Source organism: Malaclemys terrapin, chromosome 4 (genome assembly GCF_027887155.1).
Source record: "Malaclemys terrapin pileata isolate rMalTer1 chromosome 4, rMalTer1.hap1, whole genome shotgun sequence".
NCBI lineage: Eukaryota > Metazoa > Chordata > Testudines > Emydidae > Malaclemys > Malaclemys terrapin.
In genome coordinates, this window is record NC_071508.1 from 29147174 (window position 1) to 29168878 (window position 21705).

At 55.5% G+C, this 21705-nt stretch overlaps 1 protein-coding gene across 2 annotated transcripts in view; it reads left to right on the forward strand.

Moving 5' to 3' along the window:
• CPNE5 (copine 5) overlaps window positions 1-21705 on the forward strand; it is a 192129-nt gene that overhangs the window by 18771 nt on the left and 151653 nt on the right. For both annotated transcript variants that reach the window (XM_054028328.1, XM_054028329.1), the window contains exons 2-3: window positions 3752-3792; window positions 8819-8865. In XM_054028328.1, coding sequence (XP_053884303.1) covers window positions 3752-3792; window positions 8819-8865 — 88 coding nt within the window. The remainder of the gene's footprint in view (window positions 1-3751; window positions 3793-8818; window positions 8866-21705) is intronic.

Here is a 21705-nt window from a genome sequence, read left to right on the forward strand (position 1 = left end):
AGTGTGTTTAATCTCTGCTCCTATAGAAACTGTTCCATACCCTAATCATTTTTATTGCTCCACTCTCTACCTTTTCCAATTCTAATATATCTTTTCTGAGATGGAGCAACCAGATCTGCACGCACTGTTCAAGGTGTGGGCGTACCATGGATTTATATAGTGGCATTATATTTACTGTTTTATTATCTTTCCCTCTCCTAATGGTTCCTAACGCTTCTGTTTGCTTTTTTGACTGCTGCTGCACATTGAGTGGATGTTTTCAGAGAACTATCCACAATGACGCCAAGATCTCTTTCTTGAGTGGTAACAGCTCATTTAGACCCCATCATTTTATATGTATAGTTGGGATTATTTTTTCCAACGTGCTTTACTTTATGCTTATCAGTGTTGAATTTCATTTGCCATTTTGTTGCCCAATTTTGTGAGATCCCTTTGCAGTTTCTTCACATTCAACTTGGGACTTAACTAGCTTGAATAATTTTGTATCAACCGCAAATTTTGCTACCTCATGTTCACCCCCTTTTCTAGATCATTTATGAATATGTTGCACAGTACTGGTCCCACTACAGATCCTTGGGGAACCCCGCTATCTATCTCTCTCCATTCTGAAAACTGACCATTTATTCCAACCGTTGTTTCCTGTCTTTTAACCAGTTACTGGTCCAGAAGATGATCTTCCCTCTTATCCCATGACTATTTAGTGTGCTCAAGAGCCTTTGGTGAGGGACCCTGTCAAAGGCTTTCTGAAAGTCCAGGTACACTATATCCACTGGATCATCATTGTCCACACATTCATTGACCCTCTCACAGAATTCTAGTAGATTGGTGAGGCATGATTTCCCTTTACAAAAGCCGTGTTGACTCTTCCCCAACAAATTGTATTTGTCTATATGTCTGATGATTCTGTTCTTTACTGTTGTTTCAACCAGTTTGCCTGCTCTTTCTCTGTGTGGGGAAGCCATGGCTGATCTCCGCACTGCCTTGTGGGTGTGGGGATGCCCCGAGTGAGTGCTCCACTCCTGATCACCATGCCGAAGGGGAGGTGCAGCTCGCGGGCAGATCTCCCAGCTAGGCAATGGCAGAGCTGATCCACTAGCCTGGTGCCAGGGACTCTCCCATCAGCTGGGGGTGGGTGGGCGGGGGCTGGTGCATCGCGCTGCGAGGAGCGGAAACGCTCAGCTACTGGAAGGGGAAGGGTGTACTCCTTTCTTTAACCCTTGCCATGCCAGGGAGCTTTGCTAGAGCCTTCTCCAGGGCATGTGGCACATCCCTTGCCATTGCCTCCCCATCCTTGCTGTTCCAGTGCTGGCGCTTGCTCTCAGGTAGGTTTCCAGCAGCCCCCGGGAGCGCTGGGCAGCCGGGCAATGGGACAGAGGCTGAGCGTCCCCTGTGCCTGGTCTCGCCCATCAGCATGTGGGGTGCTGCAGGGTGCTGCTGCGAAGGGGCTGCATCCTCTGGGAGGGAGCACAAGCACTGGCTGAGAGCAGGGCCTGGGTTCTCTCCCTTACCCCAGCGTCCCTTCATTGACTTCACTGGCGTCACTCCTGATTTACACCAGGGGAATGAGAGGAGAACGGGGCCCAGTGGAGTCACTCCTGATTTACACTGGTGAGACAATAAAACTGTCAAAGTGGTGTGAATCCAGAGTAAGTCCATTGAAATCTCTCCAGTGGGTTCACTCCTGATTTATACTGGTATAAATGATTGCAACATTTGAACCAGAGAGCTACACCTGCAGACACCCATGGAGGGTCTGAACCATTGTTTTAATTGACAGTCTTCCTGTGGTCGAAAGAAAATGCACATCTTATCAATGGAGGAATCAATAATCTGTATGCTGTAATGGCGATCGTCACTGGGGATCTCAAAACACTAAACAGCAGACACTAAGGTAGCACCAGAGCAGGGACTAGAATTCAGGATTCCTGCCCTTAGCCTTCCCTGCAGCACCACACGCCCCCTTTGGTAGAGCCCTGTTGTCTCTGAATGCCCCGGGAGATCCCAGGGGGTGAGGCTCCGGGAAGGCCTTGGGCTACTTTGCTTTTTGTGCATTAGCAAAGCCCACTTGGTATATTCCCTCTGCTTGCTGGCAACAATTCAATCTTGTATCCTAGCCACAGCCCAGCCAATCCTGCTCCTTGTACCACGCGTGGCACTCGGCGGAGCTCAGCTCCCCCCGCTGTGTGGAGAAAGGGGCTGGACGCAGCTTCTCCAGCTCTATGTGCACCTGCCTGAGGGGCTGCCGTGCAAAGCGCAACATCCTCTCTCTGCTACGCCGGTGGCTGGACCCCCCTCCCTGGTGTCTCAGCCCACTGCAGATGCCTGGCGAGCAGGGGAAGCCCTTCCCCTGAGCGGGAGGGCTGGTAAATCCCAAGTATCAGGAGACAGTAATGAGAAGCACATGTGATGTTCTGATAACTTGCCTGCGCTGGGGCTAGGGAGGGGGAGAGGGGATGGAGACAGAGAGAAAATACTGACTTAGAAGAGAGGCTGCCTTCCCTCACTTCTAGAACCAGCAACTGCTAAAAACCATGGGCCGACGCGCAGATGGTGCAAATCAGCTGCTCTGACCTGTCAGGATCTGTGCTGGTTTACGCCAGCTGGGGTCTGGCACACCTGTGCTGGTAAGCACAGCTCCTGAGGGCTGGTTTATTTCCTTTGAGGTCCAGAGCGCGCTGGCTGACGGTGCCAGGTGTCTCCAGCTAACAGGCAGCTACGTAGATTGTACGCTCACCAGGACAGGGCCTGTTTTCTCATTACATGTGTGTGGCACTGGTGTGATGGGCTCTGACGCTTGCTGGCACACCTAGGCTCCATCACAGCATCAGTAATCACACTGTCCATCACAGCCCAGGAGAGGCAGGCTTCCTACCACTGACCCCTGCCAAGGCATCTCAGCCCTGCCCTGTCAGGTTTGTCCTCCAGTCTCCACAGCCCACTCACCCTTGGGCTCTCTGCTGAGGCTACAAACGAGGAAGTCAGTTGTCACGTTGGTTTTCTGTCAATGCTTGTGTGTTTGAAAGAGGCTGAGACCCTCTGAATTCATTGCACATGGGCCACGGCTGGGGAATGACAGCAGTTGCTGAGCAGGGATGCCTGGGGCCATCGAATCGATGGCCATGCTGCCGTTACCGTAGGTCCTGCTGTGATGTGTTTGGTCCGGCTGAGCCCTGCAGTTCGCTGGTGGAGAGACGGGGCTGCAAATGTTGGGTTTGGCATATTTGTGGTAGCAACAGCTTTTCCTGGACACTCTCGGCATTTGTGGAAGTACGGAGAAGCCCTGTCTTAGTCAGAAGGGCTGTGGGGCATTGGCACAGCCATAGTGGGAGTCCAGATCTGGGGGTCAGAACTGAGGAGCCCTGGCAGAGCTGGGTGTGAGAGAGCCCAGGACTGGAATAGCAGAAGGGCAGTGGGTGAGGAGTGAAATACATCAGCTGAGCAGTGCATGGGGGGGAGCCCAGGGCTGGGATTGAGGGGCTCAGGCCAGGGAGTGCTGCACACCAGAACTGAGCTGCGTTGACAGCCGAGGAAGAGGAGCAGTTTGAACAGGAGGCAGGGGTTGAAGGGCCCGGAGCTTAGAGGCGGCTGGCAGCGGGAGGAAGCTATGACCCAGATGTGGATCACGCCCACTTCAGGCTGGGGCTTGACAGGGCTGTGAAGTTCCTCTGCCCAGAGACAGTCTATGGGGACCCCTTTGGCTGGGGAGCAGCCGGAGCCTCACCATAACCTGTTCTCTTCTGCTTCCTTCCAGGCACCTCTTGGACAAGGACACCTTCTCCAAGTCTGATCCAAGTAAGTACCAAGGGGGGTTGTGCTGGTCGGGGCTGCTTTAGAGCTTGTAAGATCCAATCTGCCACCTGGGGTGACACAGAGGCCCCAGTCCTGGGAGCTGATTGGCAGAACGCTGGGGCCCAGGGCACAGGCACAGCAAGTCATCCATGGGACAGACCCACCTGGCTGTGGTCGGAGAGCTTCCCGCTGCCCTGGCCGAACGCTGGTTATCGATCCGTGGTTCTGCTCTAAGTTTGTCTCTCGTGTCTGATCTCACTCGACTCTCAGTTTTGCCCTCTGGCCTGTCTGGGACTCTGCCCCGGCTCCTGCTCTGACCATTAGGTCTGACTGCCCACATCCCGGTGGTGATGTCCTAAGTGAGCCCAGGGCAGCTGGGGGTCTCCTGTACAACTGCTGCTAACCCTGGTGGGGGAGACTGGAATACACATGGGGGGACTCTGAGGGGTTGGAACTAGGGGTCCCAAAGGTGGGGGGCTTCTCCAAACCCCCTCTGCCTCCGGGGGCTGCAGATTTGGGCCTGAGGGGGCGGGCTCGCAGGGAAGGGTCTCAGTGCCTCCTGCTCCCTGTTGGTCAGGGGCCCCAGGGAGAGCTGGGGTGGGGTACGTCAGCACTGGAGCAGCTGGGGCCCTGTGGCCAGAGGCTTGTGCACATCGATCTGTGAGCCCCATGCACAGCAGCGGGGGCAGGGCAAGCGATGGATAAGCCGGGGGGCTGGGAGGAAACCCTCCAGGAAAGGGAGGTGCAGCGCCCTGGGAACATCCTCTTCAGCCCAGCCCCAGAGAACCCCTCGCAGGGGACACTGAGCGCAGGACTTCGGGGGCAGCGGGGCTCAGTGCTGGGGATTGGGGTGCTTCTGGTCTGGAGCAGGGTCCAGCAGGCTAGTACTTGGTGCAGTGTGCGCCGCGCTGCTAGGAAATTCATCTTCCCGGGATGAACTGCGCCAAGCCCAGCCGAACGCCCTCGCCTCGTAAGCAGCTGCTCCATTCAGTAAATAGCATTAGAATCGAGCCTACAGCTCCTTGACTTGTCTCCAAATGACAATTTGCTGAGAGTGCCTCTCAGCTCTCGCTCTCCTCTGCGAAATCCCCAGACCAGATCTGGGTGTGAAATGAGCCAGAAATCCCCTCGGGTTAGCCTTTAACGCGTTAGTGCAGCATGAGCCTGGCCCAACCTCCAGGGAGCAGAGACGTGGGGGAAGGATGCTGTGGGGCAGCATGTCATCCAGCACATGGCACTGCATGGACAGTCACGTTAAGCACATGGGAGTGCACATGAGGCTGCACTGGAGCAGTTATGGGGGTACGGGGGGAAGGGGGCATTGGATGGCTCCAGGGATGGGGTTGGGGCCGCAGAGTCTCTGTCCCTGATTCAAGTCCCATCCAGGCCAGAAGTGACTGTTTGGTGGTCCCTGCGTGAGATGAGTTTGCTGGGTCTCAGGCTGGTTCCTACTGACTGAAAGTGAGGCGAGTACAGCTGCTTGCAGTGAGGCGAGAGTCTGTGTCCCAACCTCAGGGCAGACTGGCGGGAGCAGGGCCCATATTGGCTGAGCTCTGCACTTAGATTTCAGCAGCCAAGTATCAAGTGTGAACGTCTCTGGCACTGCAACAGTCTGAACACGGAGTCGCAGACAGTCCCCTTGGGCATGCCTATTTGTCTTGCCGCCCATCCACCTTTGTGGTAGCTGGTCCCTCACCACAGATTACAGCAAGGTTCAGGTCACTCCCAGTCCCAAAGGACCAGTCACTTCCCCCAGCTCAGTTGCACCTTAGATCTCACCCCAAGGACAAGGTTTGCAGCCAAGCCTCTAACAAACTATCTACAGATGTATTACGTAGGGAAAGGAAATGAGAATTATTGACGGGGTTAAAGCAGGTGAACAGAGAGACGTTTTCAAATTTAAGATTGTAACTTATTTGTATAATACAGTAAAACCTCAGATAGGAACTCCAGAATTACGGACTGGCCGGTCAACCGGACACCGTGTGGAACTGGCAGTATGCGATCAGGCAGCAGCAGAGACAAAACAAAACCCCAGCAAATACTGTACTGCAGGGTTCTCAACCTTTTTCTTTCTGAGCCCCCCTAGAACATACTATAAAAACTCCAGGGCCCAGTAGGGGCGGGAAGGGCTTGGGGCTTTAGCCCTGCAGGGCTCGGGGCTTTAGCCCTGCAGGGCTCAGGGCTTCACACTTCAGCCACAGGGCGGGGGGTGGGTGGGTGGGTGGGAGCTGGGGCTTTAGCCACACGGTGGGACGGGGGGAGTCAGGGTTCCAGGGGGTGGGGGGGGGCTCTGGGGTCCTGACCCTTGGGAACACTGGGGCCCAGGGCTTTAGACTCGAGGGAGAGCTCCGGGGTTCAGTGCTTCAGCCCCGCAGCTCCATTTCTGGCTTCAGCCCTGAGGGGGGCTCTGGGTCTTGGGGCTTTACCTATGAGGAGAGCGCTGGTTTCAGCCCCAGCGTTCCCCCCCATGTAGCTAAAGCCCTGAGCCCTAGTGCCCCCCAGGCTGAAACCGGGAGCAGTGCTGTGTGGAGCCCTGAGCCCCAGTCCCCCGCAAGGCTGAAGCTGGGAATGGAGCTGTCGGGCTGAAGCCCCAGGCCCAAGCACTCCCCCCAGGTCTAAAGCCCTGAGCCCTGGTGTGGGGCAGAAGCCCTGAGCCCCCTGCAGGGAGCCCTGGGGTCCTGAGGGTCAGAAACCTCGATCCTCCCACCCGCCTGGAGCCCTGACCCCTCCCCCCACGTCTGCAGCCCCAACCTCGCTCCCGTGGCTGATGTCCATAATGTCTTGTTCAGAGTTACGAACAACCTCCATTCTCGTATTTCTGAGGTTCATCTGTAGAAGCTTCTAAAATAAACAAGTCTATACATCCTTTAAGGCTTCTGGGGATCTCTTACTTATGTCTAGTAAACCTCACTGTCCCTCCCCCATTCCCCTGAGTCCAAGCAGCACAGAGATCCAGTTCCTTCTTGTTAGGAGTTTTTATCCCCCCTCTTACCGTATGCTCTGAGCTGCACACTCAGCCAGTGGGAGGAATCCACTCTCATGACCCATTTTCCGGGGCAAGGGCAGAACAGCCAACATCTTTCGTCCTCTTCAACGTCTCACAATAGTCCACCTGGTGTCGATGGACCTCTCCTGTGGGGCCGAGCATCACATCTTCGGGTGGAGCCCAGCCCTTCGCGCTAGCTAACGTCTCTCTCCTGGCTGATGGTTCACACTGTCACAGACTCACAATACAGCTGCTCACCAGTCACCGCCCTATAAGGGATACCGACGTTCTGGGTGAGATTGACGCCGGCAGCCGTTCCCAAGCACTCAGTAAAGTCCGAACACTGAACACGTCCCTACAGTTCGAATACAGGAAAAACGGTGTTATCTGGCCCTGTACCAACCAGAACGCTCTATAAACCGGCATTTCTAATCTTCATAGAAAGTCCAATTTATAGTCTGGGTGGCGTGAGGCAGGCAGGCTCCCTACCTGGCTCTGCGTGGCTCCCTAGAAGCGGCGACATGTCCCTGCTGTTCCTAGGCACAGGACCATCCATGAGGGGTTTGGAGTGTGGGAGGGGGTGCGGGGCGCAGGCTCTGGGAGGGAGTTTGGGCACGGGAGAGGTTTCGGGGTGCCAGATCTGGGTGGCGCTCACCTCAGGCGGCTCCCTGCAATCGGCAACCTATCCCTGCTGCTCCTAGGCGGAGGCACAGCTAGGCGCCTCTGTGTGCTGCCACCAGCAGGCGCCGTCCCCACAGCTCCCATTGGCTGTGGTTCCCAGCCAATGGGAGCTGCAGAGCTAGTGCTCAGGCACGGGGAGGGAGCGGGGTAGCATTGGGTGGGGATCCCCAGGCCAGCAGCAGCTTGTGCTGCTCACATGGAGCTGCCCAGGGAGCGGCTCCCTGGGCCAGGCTATGCCACGACACAGAATAATCTCTGGTTTAGGGTGACCAGATGTCCCAATTTTAAAGGGACAGTCCCGATATTTGGGGCTTTTTCTTATATAGGCTCCTATTACCCCCCACCCTCTGTCCCGGTTTTTCACACTTGCTGTCTGGTCACCCTACTCTGGTTGGTCTTTTGGCTGCCACTCAGCCGCCTGTCAGATCCCCTGGGGCAATTCATTCCGCCCCCTGAGTTGGGCAAGGAGACGCTGTCAGCCGGGCAAGCTCAGCATGGCTCCTGTCAGCCTTGCTGGGGGAAGCCCCTGTTCCTCCCACACCTGGAGCAGAGGTCCCCAGTTTCTGGTCCCATGTGTGTTGGGTCTGGTCAGTGATTCTGGGCTTCTTTAAAGGCAGTCGGGTAACACTAGCAGTCCCTGCTCTGGGCACATGCTAGGCGGGCATGGAGACTCCGCCCAGGCCTCTGAGCAATGCCCTGTCAGTGCTGGGGAAGGCCTGGCCTGTGCTGAAACCATTTCAGAAGAATCTGGGTTAGGCAGCTTGGCCTAGACTCAGCCTCCTTGGTGCTGATCTGTGGGGCAGGGGGGCAGCAGGCATCTGAGGGGTGTAACTGCACTCAGAGCAGGGCACGGTGACCCACAGGTAGGAACGATGTCTGCAATAATGCATGCACTGATGGAGCATCAGCGTGGCCCCATGGTCAGGGCATTTGGCTGGGACTTGGGCTTCTATTCCTGCCTCTGCCACTAGCAGCTGGATGACTTTGGTCAAGTCATTTCCTTTCTCTGTGCCTCAATTTCCCCTCTCACCCTCTGTCTGTCTGGTCTGTTTGGGGTGGGGAATATCTCATAGTAGAGCCTGTAGAGCAATGGGGCCCTGGTGGGAGCCGCTGGGTGCTAGTTGTGATGCAGCTAACGCTGACCTGTGTGTGTGTGTGTGGGGGGGGGGAGCCAGAGAGATCCCCTTGACGGACCAAAATCTTTGGCTTCCAAATCAAAAAGGCGACACTAGAGCCCCACCCTCTCCTTCCTCAGAGTGGGAGGAAGGCTCCGGTCTGCTGGACCAGACGCCCCAAAGGAGAGGCATGTACCAGTCCAACTGTCCACGTTAACCTGCGGCCTGTTCTCTTTCCCCCCAGTGTGTGTGCTGTATACCCAGGGGATAGAGACCAAGCAGTGGAGAGAGGTAAGAACTGTGCCATTTTTTCCTATTTCTGTGGGAGAAGCTGGGTCCTGGGTGGGGCGCAGAGGTGAGAGGCAGTTGGGATCAGTGGTGAGAGCTTGTGGGCCCCTGGCTCCATTCCCAGCTTTGCCATTGATTTGCTCTGTAATCTCGAGTGAGTCTCTTCACTGTGACGTGCTTCGGTTTCCCATCTGCAAAAGGAGGTTAATGCTGCTGACATGGGAACTGTGAGAGGGACTCCAGTATTGTCTGCAAAGCGCGTTGAGAGTCTCACTGAAAGGTCCCCAGAAAAGGGCAAAATATCCAGCAAACTGAGTAAGGAAAGTCCGGAGGAACAGCCTGGTGGGGTTGGGGGAAGGGGCAGGATTCAGCCTGTTCCCCACCCCACATCCTGCCTCAAGCTTGGCTGAGCTCAGAAAACCAGACCCGCTTCTCAGCTGGCCTCTTTCGCTCCCAGCCTCGGCAGTGTTGTGTGCATGTGTCTAGGGTGAAAACATCCTGCAGCATGGGGCTGTGTGTGTACGTGTGTGTGTGTGTGCACACTAAGTCTGGTGTCCTGGGGGGCTGTCTGGGGCTGCCTGCCTGCCTGTCTGTGGGGAAGTGCTGCGCATGCCACCCAGGCCCCAGGAAGTCTACAGCGGGACTCCTGCTCTCCCTGGGAGGAGAGGCCCTGCAGACTGACGTAACCAGCCACCCAGAGTACGAATGCGAGGCTGACGTGCCCAGCGCCATGCACAGCAATGTGGGCTGCTCCTCGGGTCCATGCTTGTCAATTGTGACTGGCGCGGTGATCAGAGCAGCTCTGCCTTGCAGCCACCCAGGCTCTGTGGGGGGAAGGGGCTACAGTGCTGGGGGCAGCAGCCCCAGAATGGGGGGTATTTGAACATGAGCGGTTAATAACGGAGAGCTCCAGTGATTAGTGGTGGACAGGTCAGCAGATACATGGGCACACGTGTGTGACTAAACACGAACACACGTGACTGCACAGATACATGTGAGCGCTCAGACACAAGCCCATACCCATCAGCAGACCCACAAACACACATACACACACGTTTACACATGTACACACAAATACACTTGTACACACACACACACACACACACAGTAGAACCATCGCACCTGAAGTCCTTCTCCTCCAGAGTTCTTTAGGACCCCTGTTCCCACAATATGCTCCCCTGGTGTTGAAGAGACCCCTTTGGGCTAGACTCCCATGTGCCTGGCTCCGGCCTGACAACACCGGGCTCTCCACTCGGGTGCACAAAGAGCTTGTGCGAACAGCTGGGCCCTGCTCTGGGGCTCTCTGTGGGGGGGGAGGCTGTTTTACCGATGCCTGGCAGCCAGACAGGCCACGCAGTTTGTGACACAGGAAGTGCCTGTGGGAGGAAGTGGGGAGCTGTCAGCATTGAAAAGAGTAGGAAGGGCTCTTGTGACATAGGAGCTGAATGCATGTGTGTGCGCATGTGTGCTTGTGCATGTGTGTGCACGTGTGTGCATGTCTGTGTGTGTGCATGTGTGTGTGTCCGTGTGCATGTGTGCGTGCATGTGTGTCCCGGTGTGAGTGTGTGCTCGTGTGTGTGCGGTTCATGTATCAGGAGTTTTATCACTTATAAAGCCAGGAGGGACGACTGTGATCATCTAGTCCAACCCACTGGCTAGCACAGGCCCTGGAAGAGTCCCTAGAGCAGTGACCCCCCCCCCCCCGATTTACAAACTGCCGTGCTGCAGAACCCACCGCACGCGCCCTTTAGTCAGTTGTTCCACTGGCTAATTCCCCCGCTCTGTTAGACTCTGCACCTTCCTTCCAGTCTGCTGTTATCTCGCTTCAGCGTCAGCCACCTTCTCTTGTGAGACCTCCGGCTGCTAGAGCATCTATTATCCCATTGCTGTTCCCCACGAAGGTACCTCTAGACTGTGATCAAGCCACCCCTGGGCCTCCTTGTAGCCAAGCAGAATGAGCTCCTGGAGTCTCTCCCTATAAGGGATGTTCTTCAACCCTTCACTCGTTCTCATGGTTCCACCCCTCCAAACCTTCCCCAATTGACCAGCATCCTCTTTAAGCTGGGGGCCCCAGGACTGGACACAGGCTCCAGCAGCGGTCGCAGCAGTGCCAAGCACAGATGCCATAATGTCTCCCTGCTCTGGCTCCAGCTTGGTGACACATCGCAGGCTGGTGTTAGCCCTTTGGCCTCGGCGCCACACCAGGAGCTCTTGCTCAGCAGGTTTCAGGGGGCACAAGCCCCACACAGTGAGCCAAACTTCCCTTGCCAAGATGCTGGCAGCCTCCTGGGTCCCTCACACTTTCATATGCTTCAAGGTCGGTCCTCGAGGTGATATTTGTGTGTGTGAGAAAGAGACCAGGACGCTGCTAGACAGTGAGAGAAACCAGAAGGGACAGAGCGTTAGATCCCTGCGTTCCTGCCACCTAGTTAGTAACAGCAGAACATCAGCCAGCCTTGATCTGCTCTGCTGGCTTGTTGCACGCCTCTGTCCTGGTCACAAGGATACCTCTGCTGGGCTGAACTGGGGATCGGAGTGCTGCCACTGCCAGACCCTCCAGCCACCAGCGGTCTTTGTCTGTCCCGGCTTTGCTGGCAGATGAACCTGGGAGCCGCTTTTCCCAGTGATTAGCTCACCTGCTTCAGTGCATGGCTGTTTGGAGGACAGCTGGCCTCTGGCTGGCTTCCCATCTGTGCAGAGCCAGCAATGTGTGTGGTTCGGTCCGTGGGGAAGAGTTGGGTTCAGCTCTGTTTGCTGCACAAGTGGGATGAGTTTGAAGGTCTCAGCCGACTCAGATGAGACTCTTGCTGCCCCGGAGCCCCAGGGCAGGAAATGCCTCCTGCCAGCTCTGCCTGGCAAGGAGACTCTCATCTCCCGAAGGTGAACTATGGCAACTCAGTCTGAGGGAGACTCACAGTGCAGAGCATGGCATGGCCCCTGGGCGGGCCACCAGTGCAAACCCAGCACACCAATGCTCCTTGCCTTGGGCTAGACCCCTACCTGCTGTGACGCCAGCCGAGGCACGCTGGGGAGGACTTTGCTTCACTGGAGCAGACGAGAGCAGGAGCCTAGCTCGGGGGATCCAGACTGGGCATTGCAGGGCCTCCTGGACAGCCGGGGAACTGAGTTGGTTTCAGTGGCCCTGTGTGGGCGTGGCAGAGGTGGAATCCAGGAGCAGTGTGATTTACATTAGCTGGGTCTTTGCACACAGCCCCGGCCACAGGCTGGCTCAGCCCATTCTTGATTGCTTCGTTAGCTGGGAAGTCAATTAGAAGTGATGAGTTCTTCCTCTTCTCCCCTGTCCGACTCCCTTCTCAGATGTCTGCCAGCCCATGCTGGGCCAGACCCACTGCTGGGCAGGTGCCTCAGGAGTGAGGGCCACCAGCAGAGTTTGAGGGGGAGCCCAGGGCTGGGCTAGCAAGGGCTGTGGGTCGGGACTGAGGGGCACTGGCGGAGCAGCTGTGCACATCACACCTGTCTCTAGCACCTTTTCTCCTTCATTTTCATGAGCAGGAGAATCACATCCCATCCCCGCCCTCAGCTGACAGTAGCTTCTCCCCCCATCCCATGCCAGCATGGACTCCCCCCCATCAGAGCTGCGGCCCTGCAGCAGGGGAGGATTGGACACGCTCTCGGCGAGGTGACATTAGCAGTGCAACCAGCACTCCAGAGCCTTGGGGAGATCTGAGCTTCCCACAACTAGAGAGAAAAGCAGAGCAGAGGCAAGCACTGGCTGAGCCGCGTGGAAGGGGCAGCCGGGCGTGGGGAGCACTGGAGGGGGGAGGGGAGGTCTGCCAGGCGCATTCAGGGGTTTTGCTTCTCTGGCTCAACCCTGTGGCTTGTTTTCGTTGTTATTTCCTGCTGCCTGGTTTAGCGTGGGGGTGAGCTGAGAGCCAGCATCCCTTGTGCACTGCCTGTCTCCTGCTTGTGCTTATACGGCCCTCCTCGGCATAGCCCCTCCCGAACAGAGTGGATGGACCCTGCCCCAGCTTTCCTGTGCACACCTCCCACCTATCCATCCCTTCACCATCCATCCATCCATCCTCCCATCTCTTCACCATCACTTCCTGTACGCACTATTCCACCTGTCCATCCATCCAATCATTTCTCCATCCATCTCTTCCTGTACACACCCTCCCACCTGTCCATCTCTTCACCATCCATCCATCCATCTTCCCATGCATCAATCATCTCTTCTTGTACACACCCTCCCATCCATCCATCTCTTCATCAGCCGCTGGGTATTGGAATTGGGCCCCACGGGTCATAAAGCCGGCCCTGTGTTTAGAAATACAGTCCGGCTGGATTTACAAATTGTCCATGACAGAGACTCCACTGCGGGCCTTGGAAAATTGTTCCAGGGGTTAATTACCCTTCCTGTGGAAAAAATCACCCCTTATTTCATGTCTGAATTGTCTAGCTTCAATGTCCAGCCATTGGCGCGTGTTAGACCTTTCTCTGCTAGACTGAAGAGCCCATTATCAAATATTTGTTCCCCTTGTAGGTACCTGTGATCAAGTCACCCCATAAGCTTTTCCTTGTTAAGCTAAATAGATTGAGCTACATGAATCAATCACTCTCAGGCAGGTTTTCTAATCTTTTAATCATTCTCATGACTCTTCTCTGACCCCTCCCCCATTTATCAACATCCTTCTGGAATTGTGGGCACCAGACCTGGACACAGGATCCCAGCAGTGGTCCAACCAGTGCCAAATACAGAGGGAGAATCAACTCTCTGCTCCTACTCGAGATTCCCCTGTTTATGCATCCCGGGGTTGCATTAGCCTTTTTGGCTACAGGGTCACACTGGGGGCTCCTGTTCAGCTGATTGTCGATCCCCACCCACCCCCAAATCTGTTTGACTCTCTGCTTCCCAGGACAGAGTCCCCCATCCTGTAATTATGGCCGACAGTCTTTGTTCCTAGATGGATGCATTTACATTTGACCATAGTAAAGCGCATATGGTTTGCTTGCACCCAGCTTACCAAGCAATCCAGCTTGTTCTGTATCAGTGATGCGTCCTCTTCATCTTGCTTAAGGGCCTGCAGCAGATCAGTGAGTGCTAGGAATAGAAGCCAGGACTCCTGGGTCACTAGACCAGTCCCTGCCCACTGCACCTCTCAGCACTGGTGACTCGAGTTGTGACACTTGTAACGTTCTCAGTGGTGCTCGCTGTGGTCAGTCAGGCCTAGAGCGCCCCATGCTGGTGGGTAATGGCATTATCCCCCGTGTACAGCCTGAAGCATAGCGAGGAGCTATGGTTACACAGCAGGTCAGGAACATGCCCAGCATTTCCTGTCTGTTTGGGCTGTGCCCTAACCAGTACACCTCACTGCTTCCCTTTACTAGGACTGGAACTCATGACCTTGGCTGTGCAAAGCAGGTACTTGGTCAACACCACCCCCTGGTCTCAGGTAAGCTGCTGGCTCACATCAGTGGTAACCACTAGAGGGCGCTCTGTGTCATTCCAAAAGCGGAACAGACTTCTCTGGAGAATGAGTCAGCTGATAAAGTTCAAATTGGCTGGCAAGCGCTTCCAATTCCCCGAAAATGAGCCTTAATTGGATATTGTGTTTGGTGTCTTCAATCAAGAGAGTATAAATATTTCTGATAAATACCAAGGCTCCTTGGCTGATAGTGAGAACAGCAATGAGAATGCAGTGAAAGAATAAAAGCCGCTATCATGAAATTAGTCATTACCTGGCTGTACTGAGTTCTAGAAGAAGACATCGTGTACAAGCAACATGTATATTTATTTCTCTGATGCAATTCAATACACGTTATTGGTGGGACAAGGGACACAAGTGTTGGCAAAACTTAAATAGTGTAAAGAACTGGAGAGTATGTATATCACACTGCCCTCTAGGGGTGGAATCAGCTCTTCTCTGTTGGATGTCATAACCCCTACACTGCAAAAAATGAATGGAGATTCTCCTTTAGCCTAAGTAGGAGGGGCCTGTGTTCTTTGGGGAGAGGGAATCTGGGTGCTGTGGCAGTGCTAGGTGGCCGTGGGTTCCTGACAGGAAATCCCTGGTGCTCTCTCTTTTGGTGGCAGGTTGCCGCTGATCATTGGGAGAACTATGCAGCTCCACTGGTCGGAGGTGGCTATTCCCCTCTGGATTTCCAGCCTGTCTTCTTGTCCTCCAAGGCCACTGGGCGGTCACCTGTTCTCTCCTTTGGCCTGGGTGTGTACATGCAGTGCCCAGCCCACTGCCTGCGTGAGATGGGAGCAGAGACCTCGAACAAACAGCTCCTTGCTTTTGCCTGGGTCTCCTCAACAAGGCGCCAGCAGACGGGCTCAAATGCTCCGTCGGTGACCTGGCATTTTGATGATCCCACTGTGCACCTCTCTCTTTGTTAGGCACCTAAATACCTTTTCAAACCTGCCCCTGGAGCCCAGGACTGGGCAGTTGTGTAGAAGGTGCAAGGAATAATAAACAAAGCGCCTAGGAAGGGTTAACAAAGCTGTCTGGGAGAAAGGCTGTTTTTCTGGGGGAAGAGATCTAATTTTTCTTTTCAGTGTCATTCAGGCTGGTTTGAGAACTAACGCTGCTGTTAATGTTCTTCCAAACCAGCTGTGACTGTGGGGCGCCTCTCCCAGTCCATTGGCTCTCGCTGCGCTCCGCCCCGCCAGGCGCGGAGAGTAGTGATCAGTGCTCACAGCACATGCCTGGAGCTGGGGCGGGCGTCTCTTAGATCAGTCTCTGCCTTGCACTGGAGTCAAGGCCCTTTGCCACAGTTTACCCCTGTGAAGGACAAGCGTACCAGCACTGCGCTGGCATTATTACATTACCAGCTCGCCCGCCAAGGAGTAATGAGATCCGACGGCTGGAAGCAGAAGCTAGACATGTTTGACTAGAAATAAGGAGCACAATTTTGATGGTGAGGGTGATTAATGGTTGGATCAAGTTATCAATGGGGGTGTGTGGTCACCATGTGAGATTTTTAAATTGAGGTCAGGTATCTCTTTCTCAAAGCTCTGCTCTGGCTCAGCTGCAGGCTCTGAGCTGGATGCAGGAATTCCCGGTGTGATGCAGGAGGTCAGAGGGCCTGCTCACACGATCTGTGAATCCCCCAGGTCCTAGGGGAATGATGAGGTGTAACGGATTCCTGCGTGGTACCCGCTGCGAAGTGCTCCACTAACAGATGCAAAGGGCGGGATGTTGGACAGGGTCTCACCCTGCAGACTGGGTGCAGACCTCCATCCCAAATGGGGACCACGTCAGCTGAACTTCCAGAGTCACAGCAGCACAGCGCCCCCTAGTGTGGATGCAGGTAGACTGGTATAAATGGTTCAACTCTTCCTGCACAGGAAAGGAAATAAGCGATACCTCGGCCCAGATCCTCCAAGGCACCTAACTTCCAATGGGATCCTTTGAGGACCTGGGCCCTTGACACCAGTCATGTTGGCACGAGAGGAATAACCAGGTACTGAGGGCTCTCAGCGAATGCAGAGGAGGGTCAGCCTCCTGCAGGATCAGACACAGCCCATTTGGATCTGTCTATATTGAAGCGATTGTGCTGAGGTTTCCCATGCAATCCAGCTCCATGGTGCTGCTGTATGGTGTGCAGCATCCCCAATGAGTCATTAATAGGCTAGCAATTACTTATGCAAATAAGGGGGGAGCAGCACCAGCGGGGGAGCTAGCCCTTGTGTTACAATTGTACAGGGGTACGGAATAATCCGTGTCAGCAGCTGGATGCTCCCTCTGCAGCGGGTTTAGGCTCCTCGCCCAAACATCCCAATCCTGCTCCTGATGGCACCCCGTTGCTCCAGTGGGACTTGGATCAGGCCCAGGCAAAGCTGCCCATGGAGCCCACCCTGTGGCCCTAAGGGAAAAAGAGGCATCAAATAGCAAATAGGTATTACAGCTGCTAGTGACCCTTGAGGGGCTGAGCATCCACTGAGCTCAGCAGCTCGCAGAATTGGGCCTTGCTGGAATTCAGCTGTGATCAAACCCTCCTGCTTTTGCCTCTGTTGTAAGTTACACTCGAGAGAGCAAATAACATTCAGTACAGACTAGAAGCACTAGTAGTGCATTAAAATAGCCCATCGTCCTTAGGGAAAAATCCTATGGCAGTAGGGTTCTCTAGGTCATTTTATACGCCTATAGAGAAGTGATCTGGCTCTCGGGTTTTGGAAAGACCCTATAAAGTTCAGCATCAGGTATGGTATTGGCTACTCGCATCTATAGGATGGCTCCTAAACCCTGGAGAAAGGGTTTCACTTCCTGTTCAGTTCTATAGGACATGCCTATAAAGGGACCCCCTCCCCCGACACTTGGCCAGGAGGTCGGTGTGAGCAGAGACTGGATCATGGCCTCTGAGCACCTACGTGGGGAGAAGATTCCCGAGGCCATGTTGACATGGGGAAATCCACCAGCATGGCTAGTGTGGAGTAACCTGTTCTGGAATAGCTCCCATAGGCTCTTTCTAATGGATTTGCCCTAGTTTACACAGAAGTTCTGGGCTCAATGCAGGAGTCGCTGGCGGCGGGGCGCTGGCCTGTGCTAAGCAGGAGCTCAGACTGGACGATCACAGTGGTGCCTTCTGGCCTTGGGAATCTAGGACTGTCTGGGTTTCTGTGGGGGGCTTTGCTCTCCTGGGCTTGTCTCTGCCCCCAGCACAATGGCAGCGGGGCTCACAGCTGGGTGTCTGCTATATGTGCTCGGAGCAGTGGGAACAGCCCGCTCCCGCCCCCTTCAGCCTGAACTGTGCACTTGCCCTCAAGAGAGATGCCCCCTTTGCCTGGGAAGGAAACTGTGGCCCCAGGTGCGGAAGATGATGGAAAGGCTGCTGTTGTGATTAGAAACAGGTCACACCAGCGCTGGCAGCCACGCTCCAAAGATAACGCTGCTGCGCTCAGGGGAGAGTGGGGGGTTCTGCACCTCACGTGGCCCCAGGGTCAATCCCTGGCAGCCCAGCACTAGGGTGGGCTCCATCTGCCTTGGGCAGTGCTGGCCTGGCTACGTGTGCCCCTTGGCAATGACGCCAAGGTATTTTCCTCCCCCGCCCCATGCCCTGGATCTCTGCTCCTGGAGCAAGAGCCATTAGTATTTCTATTGCAGTTATATAGGGCTTTGCCTGTTCAGAGCAGTTTCTCCTGGAGGAGTGGGGGGCTGAACTCATGGATGGGCTAGTGCAGATGGGGATACTGAGGCACCAAGTGGGGCTGGGATTCACTCAAGGTCACACAGCCAGTCACTGAGGAAGCTGGGAATGGAGCCAAGTCTCTTCCCCTGGAGCAGTGTACACGTCTCTGAGCCCTGCACTGCACTGTGCCCACCCAGTCCGTTCGCCCCGCAGAGGCAGCGTTATCCAGTGGTTATAGCACAGGGCTGCAGCCCTGTGCTATAACCACTGGATAACGCTGCCTCTGCGGGGCGAACGGACTGGGTGGGCACAGTGCAGTGCAGGGCTCAGAGACGTGTACACTGCTCCAGGGGAAGCCAATGGGAGCTGCAGCTGTATGGCCGGGGCAGGATCGGGCCCTCATGCCACAGTCCTTCTGCTTGGGCTGGAAGGAGTCTGCTCGTTCGGTCCCACTCCCCCTCGGCGCGCCAGGGTGGGTCTGGCAGGGTCCCAAAGCTCAGCAGCAACCGGAGGGTTGCCTGGCAAAGCCGCATCGCATCAGTGCCAGAATCTTAAAAGCACTTCAGCTGGGCCTGGGGCGAGCACATTAGCAAGACACGGGCTGGGCAAGAGGGCAGTAGCCGTGTGGCTCCCAGCCAGGGGAGGCTGGGAAGATGGGCTGACTGGAGACTGGGCTTTTAAGATCAGAACACTTGGTTTTCCTGCGAGAGGTTTGCCAAGTGACTGTGTGCATGCACACGCGCGTGCCAGAGCAGTGCTTGCGTGTGCAAGTGGCCTTGCACATAGGCCAGACAGAATGTGGCTTTTAATGAAAATGTCCTGATTTCTTTCAAGAATTTTTCACAGAAAATACCCCCCATTTTCCAGCCGGGGTATAGGGGGTCAGATGGGTGGAGCTGGCCCAGAACCAAGGCTCTCCTCTGCCCATGACACTGCCCACGCCCCTGTATGCCTAAACGGCCCCTCCCAGAGCTCCCGGGTGCCTCTAAAGGGACTGGTTCGCCTAGACACCTAGGCAGTGCTCACAGCAGAGGCAGAGCTGTCCCTGGGCTGGGCCCCGCCATGCTGAGGCCATGGGCATGGGCGGAAGAGCCCCCGACTGACTCCCAAGGCACCCAGCACCACCGTGAGGCCAGAATTACTGCTGTGTTGAGCCCCCAAATTCCACTGGAAGTTGCAGGTTCTCAGCACCTCTGAAAATCAGATGCTGGCCAGCTGGTTCCCCCACCCCTGAGTAGTGCCACCCCTAGGGGCTCCTTGGCAGAAGCTAAAATCTCACCCTGCCCTAGATCCAGGTGTGTGCTTCCCTTTACCAGGCCAAGGTGGCCCTGCATCGCGTTCACAGCTATGGGGATTCTGGGGCTGTTGGAGGTTCGATCAGGGCACACTGGGCACCAGGCCCTCAGCGTGGGAAAGGCCAGCCCAGCCCAGCCTCAGCCACTGAGGCCTGCTCTAGGCTAGAGTATTCGGTCTGCTTGGCTGCATTGCCCTGTGTCTTCCTGGGAAGTCTCCCATCCATGTTCCAGCCAGGTCCAATCCTCCTTAGCTTAGGAAAGTGAATGCTGACCCCCTCCCCCAGGCTCCAGGAACAGCTGGGCCTCCCTAGGTGCGGCACCAGGCATCCGCCTCTCCGTTCCCACCACACGCCTGGAGCCCGGATTCGGCTCCGGCAGTCCCAGGTGGCTCGGAGGCCCAGTTAGCACAAACCCTGCAGACCTGGCCTCAATAGCTGAGCCAAGCGACAGCTGCGTGCAGGTGACACAGTTCCGTGGGAGGAAAGGTAATTTCGGAGCCTTGTCCAAGACAATTGGCTGGCTCGTTAAGGCCCCATCAGCAGCAGATTGTGCCAGCTGAGCAGAGGAGGTGCTGAGACAGTCAATGGGGAGTTGAAACTGTTCTTCATTTAACAGCAAGTCCGCTGGTCCCTCTCCTTGCAACGAGCCCTGGCTTGGTCCCTAGCACCCAGTGGAGCCGGCAGGGCCAGCTCCTCAAAAGCACTTGGGCCCGTAACTCCCATTGACTTCAGTGGAACGTAGGAGCCTTTGAGGATCTGGGCTGGGGAGACTTTCCACTGACTTCCCTGGGGTTTGGCTCAGGTCCCTGGCCAGCCAGTGAGAGCAGCGGCAGGGGCACAGGCAGAGGCCATGGGTCTGAGGTGAGAGCTAACCGTGGCCCCAGCACTGACTGGATACGCGCTAGCTCAACTGTCAGCTATGGGCTGGCTGCAGGAATCCCTGGATGCGGTCAGACTAAGTGGGCAGAATGACCCCTTGTTTCCTGAGCACACGTGACTCGTGAGTGGGTCACTCATTTCTCTCCCTCATATTCCTCATCGGAGGCTACCAGCATCACTGACCCACTGGGAGGGTAATTGTCGGGGTCACCATCATACAACTATCAGTTATCCCCAGTGGTACCAATTATTTCCTATCCTCTGACCTCACCTATCCCCAGGCAGCTGTCATGGAGCCGTGATGGTTCTTGGTCAATGCAGGGACTGGTGGGGGGCTGACCCCCGCTCACCCCTGCCAGTGAGGCTGACCCAATCCTCAGTTGGGGTAAATTGACATTGCTGCATTTTCTGGGACAGGGGCAGGGGGATTTACACTCGGGGAGGGTCCGGCCCAATGTTCCTGCACCGGGGAGGAGAACCCGCAAGTGAAACTGACTAAAGAAAAAGCATGAAACTGATCAGTCCTTTGGGGAGAAATGCAGAAAGCAGGGAAGCCTTGGAAACAGGGAAAGCTAGATTTACACAATTCATTTGCATACTCACAGGTGTTTGTAATATCTATCCATCCATCCATCTATGGTATTTCTAGTCAACCCATCACTGCCAGATCTCAGCACCCCAGGTCCCCCAACTCACTGGGTGACCCTGGACAAATCACTTTCACTTTCTGTGCCTCAATTTCTCCATCAGTAAGGCTGGGTTAGTGATACTGCACCTGCCTGTGCCCCCAGGGGAGGGGGCTGTGAGGGTTCTGATCTATAGCCCAGGCCCTCGGCGGCAGGGCTGGCTGCAGGGTTTTGGCCGCCCCAAGCAGCCAAACAAAACAAAACAACAACAACAAAACCGCAATCGCGATCTGTGGTGACAATTTGGCAGAAGGTCCTTTGCTCCCAGTGGGAGTGAGGGACCGTCTGCTGAATTGCTGCTGAATAGCTAGACGTGCTGCCCCTCTCCCGAGCAGCCGCCCCAAGCACCTGCTTACCAAGCTGGTGCCTGGAGCCGGCCCTGCCCAGCGGGTGTAAATGAACACAGCGCTATGGAATGTGATGGAGCTTTGCCAGTTTACACCAGCTCCGGATCTAGCTCAGCATGTGTATTGTGCTCAGGAATTGGGATATTCGCATTGTCATTTGACACCCCCCCGCCCAAGGATTTGAAGATGGAATCGCCTTGTTTGCACATCAGGGATTCCCTGGAGCAGCCTTCACCCTGTTCAAATGCCTCAAAGGTCTCAGTGCCGCCGCCAGAGGCTGGGGACCAATGTGCTGTCTGGGAGCGGAGCAGGGCGGGTTACTGCATTGTTAGCCAAGAGCTTTCAGGATATTAAAGAGTGGGCTCAGCAAACAGCCTCTGTGTGAGCACCAGGCGGGATGGGAATCCCATTAACCTTTGCCGGTGCCTGCCGCAGCCCCAGGGGTGCCAGGAAACACTCGAGCAGGCTTGGATGGCCCTGCCATAGGCAGCATCAAACAGGAAAGCCCAGGGGCCAGCTCTGGCCACTCAACTCGTGGCTGCTG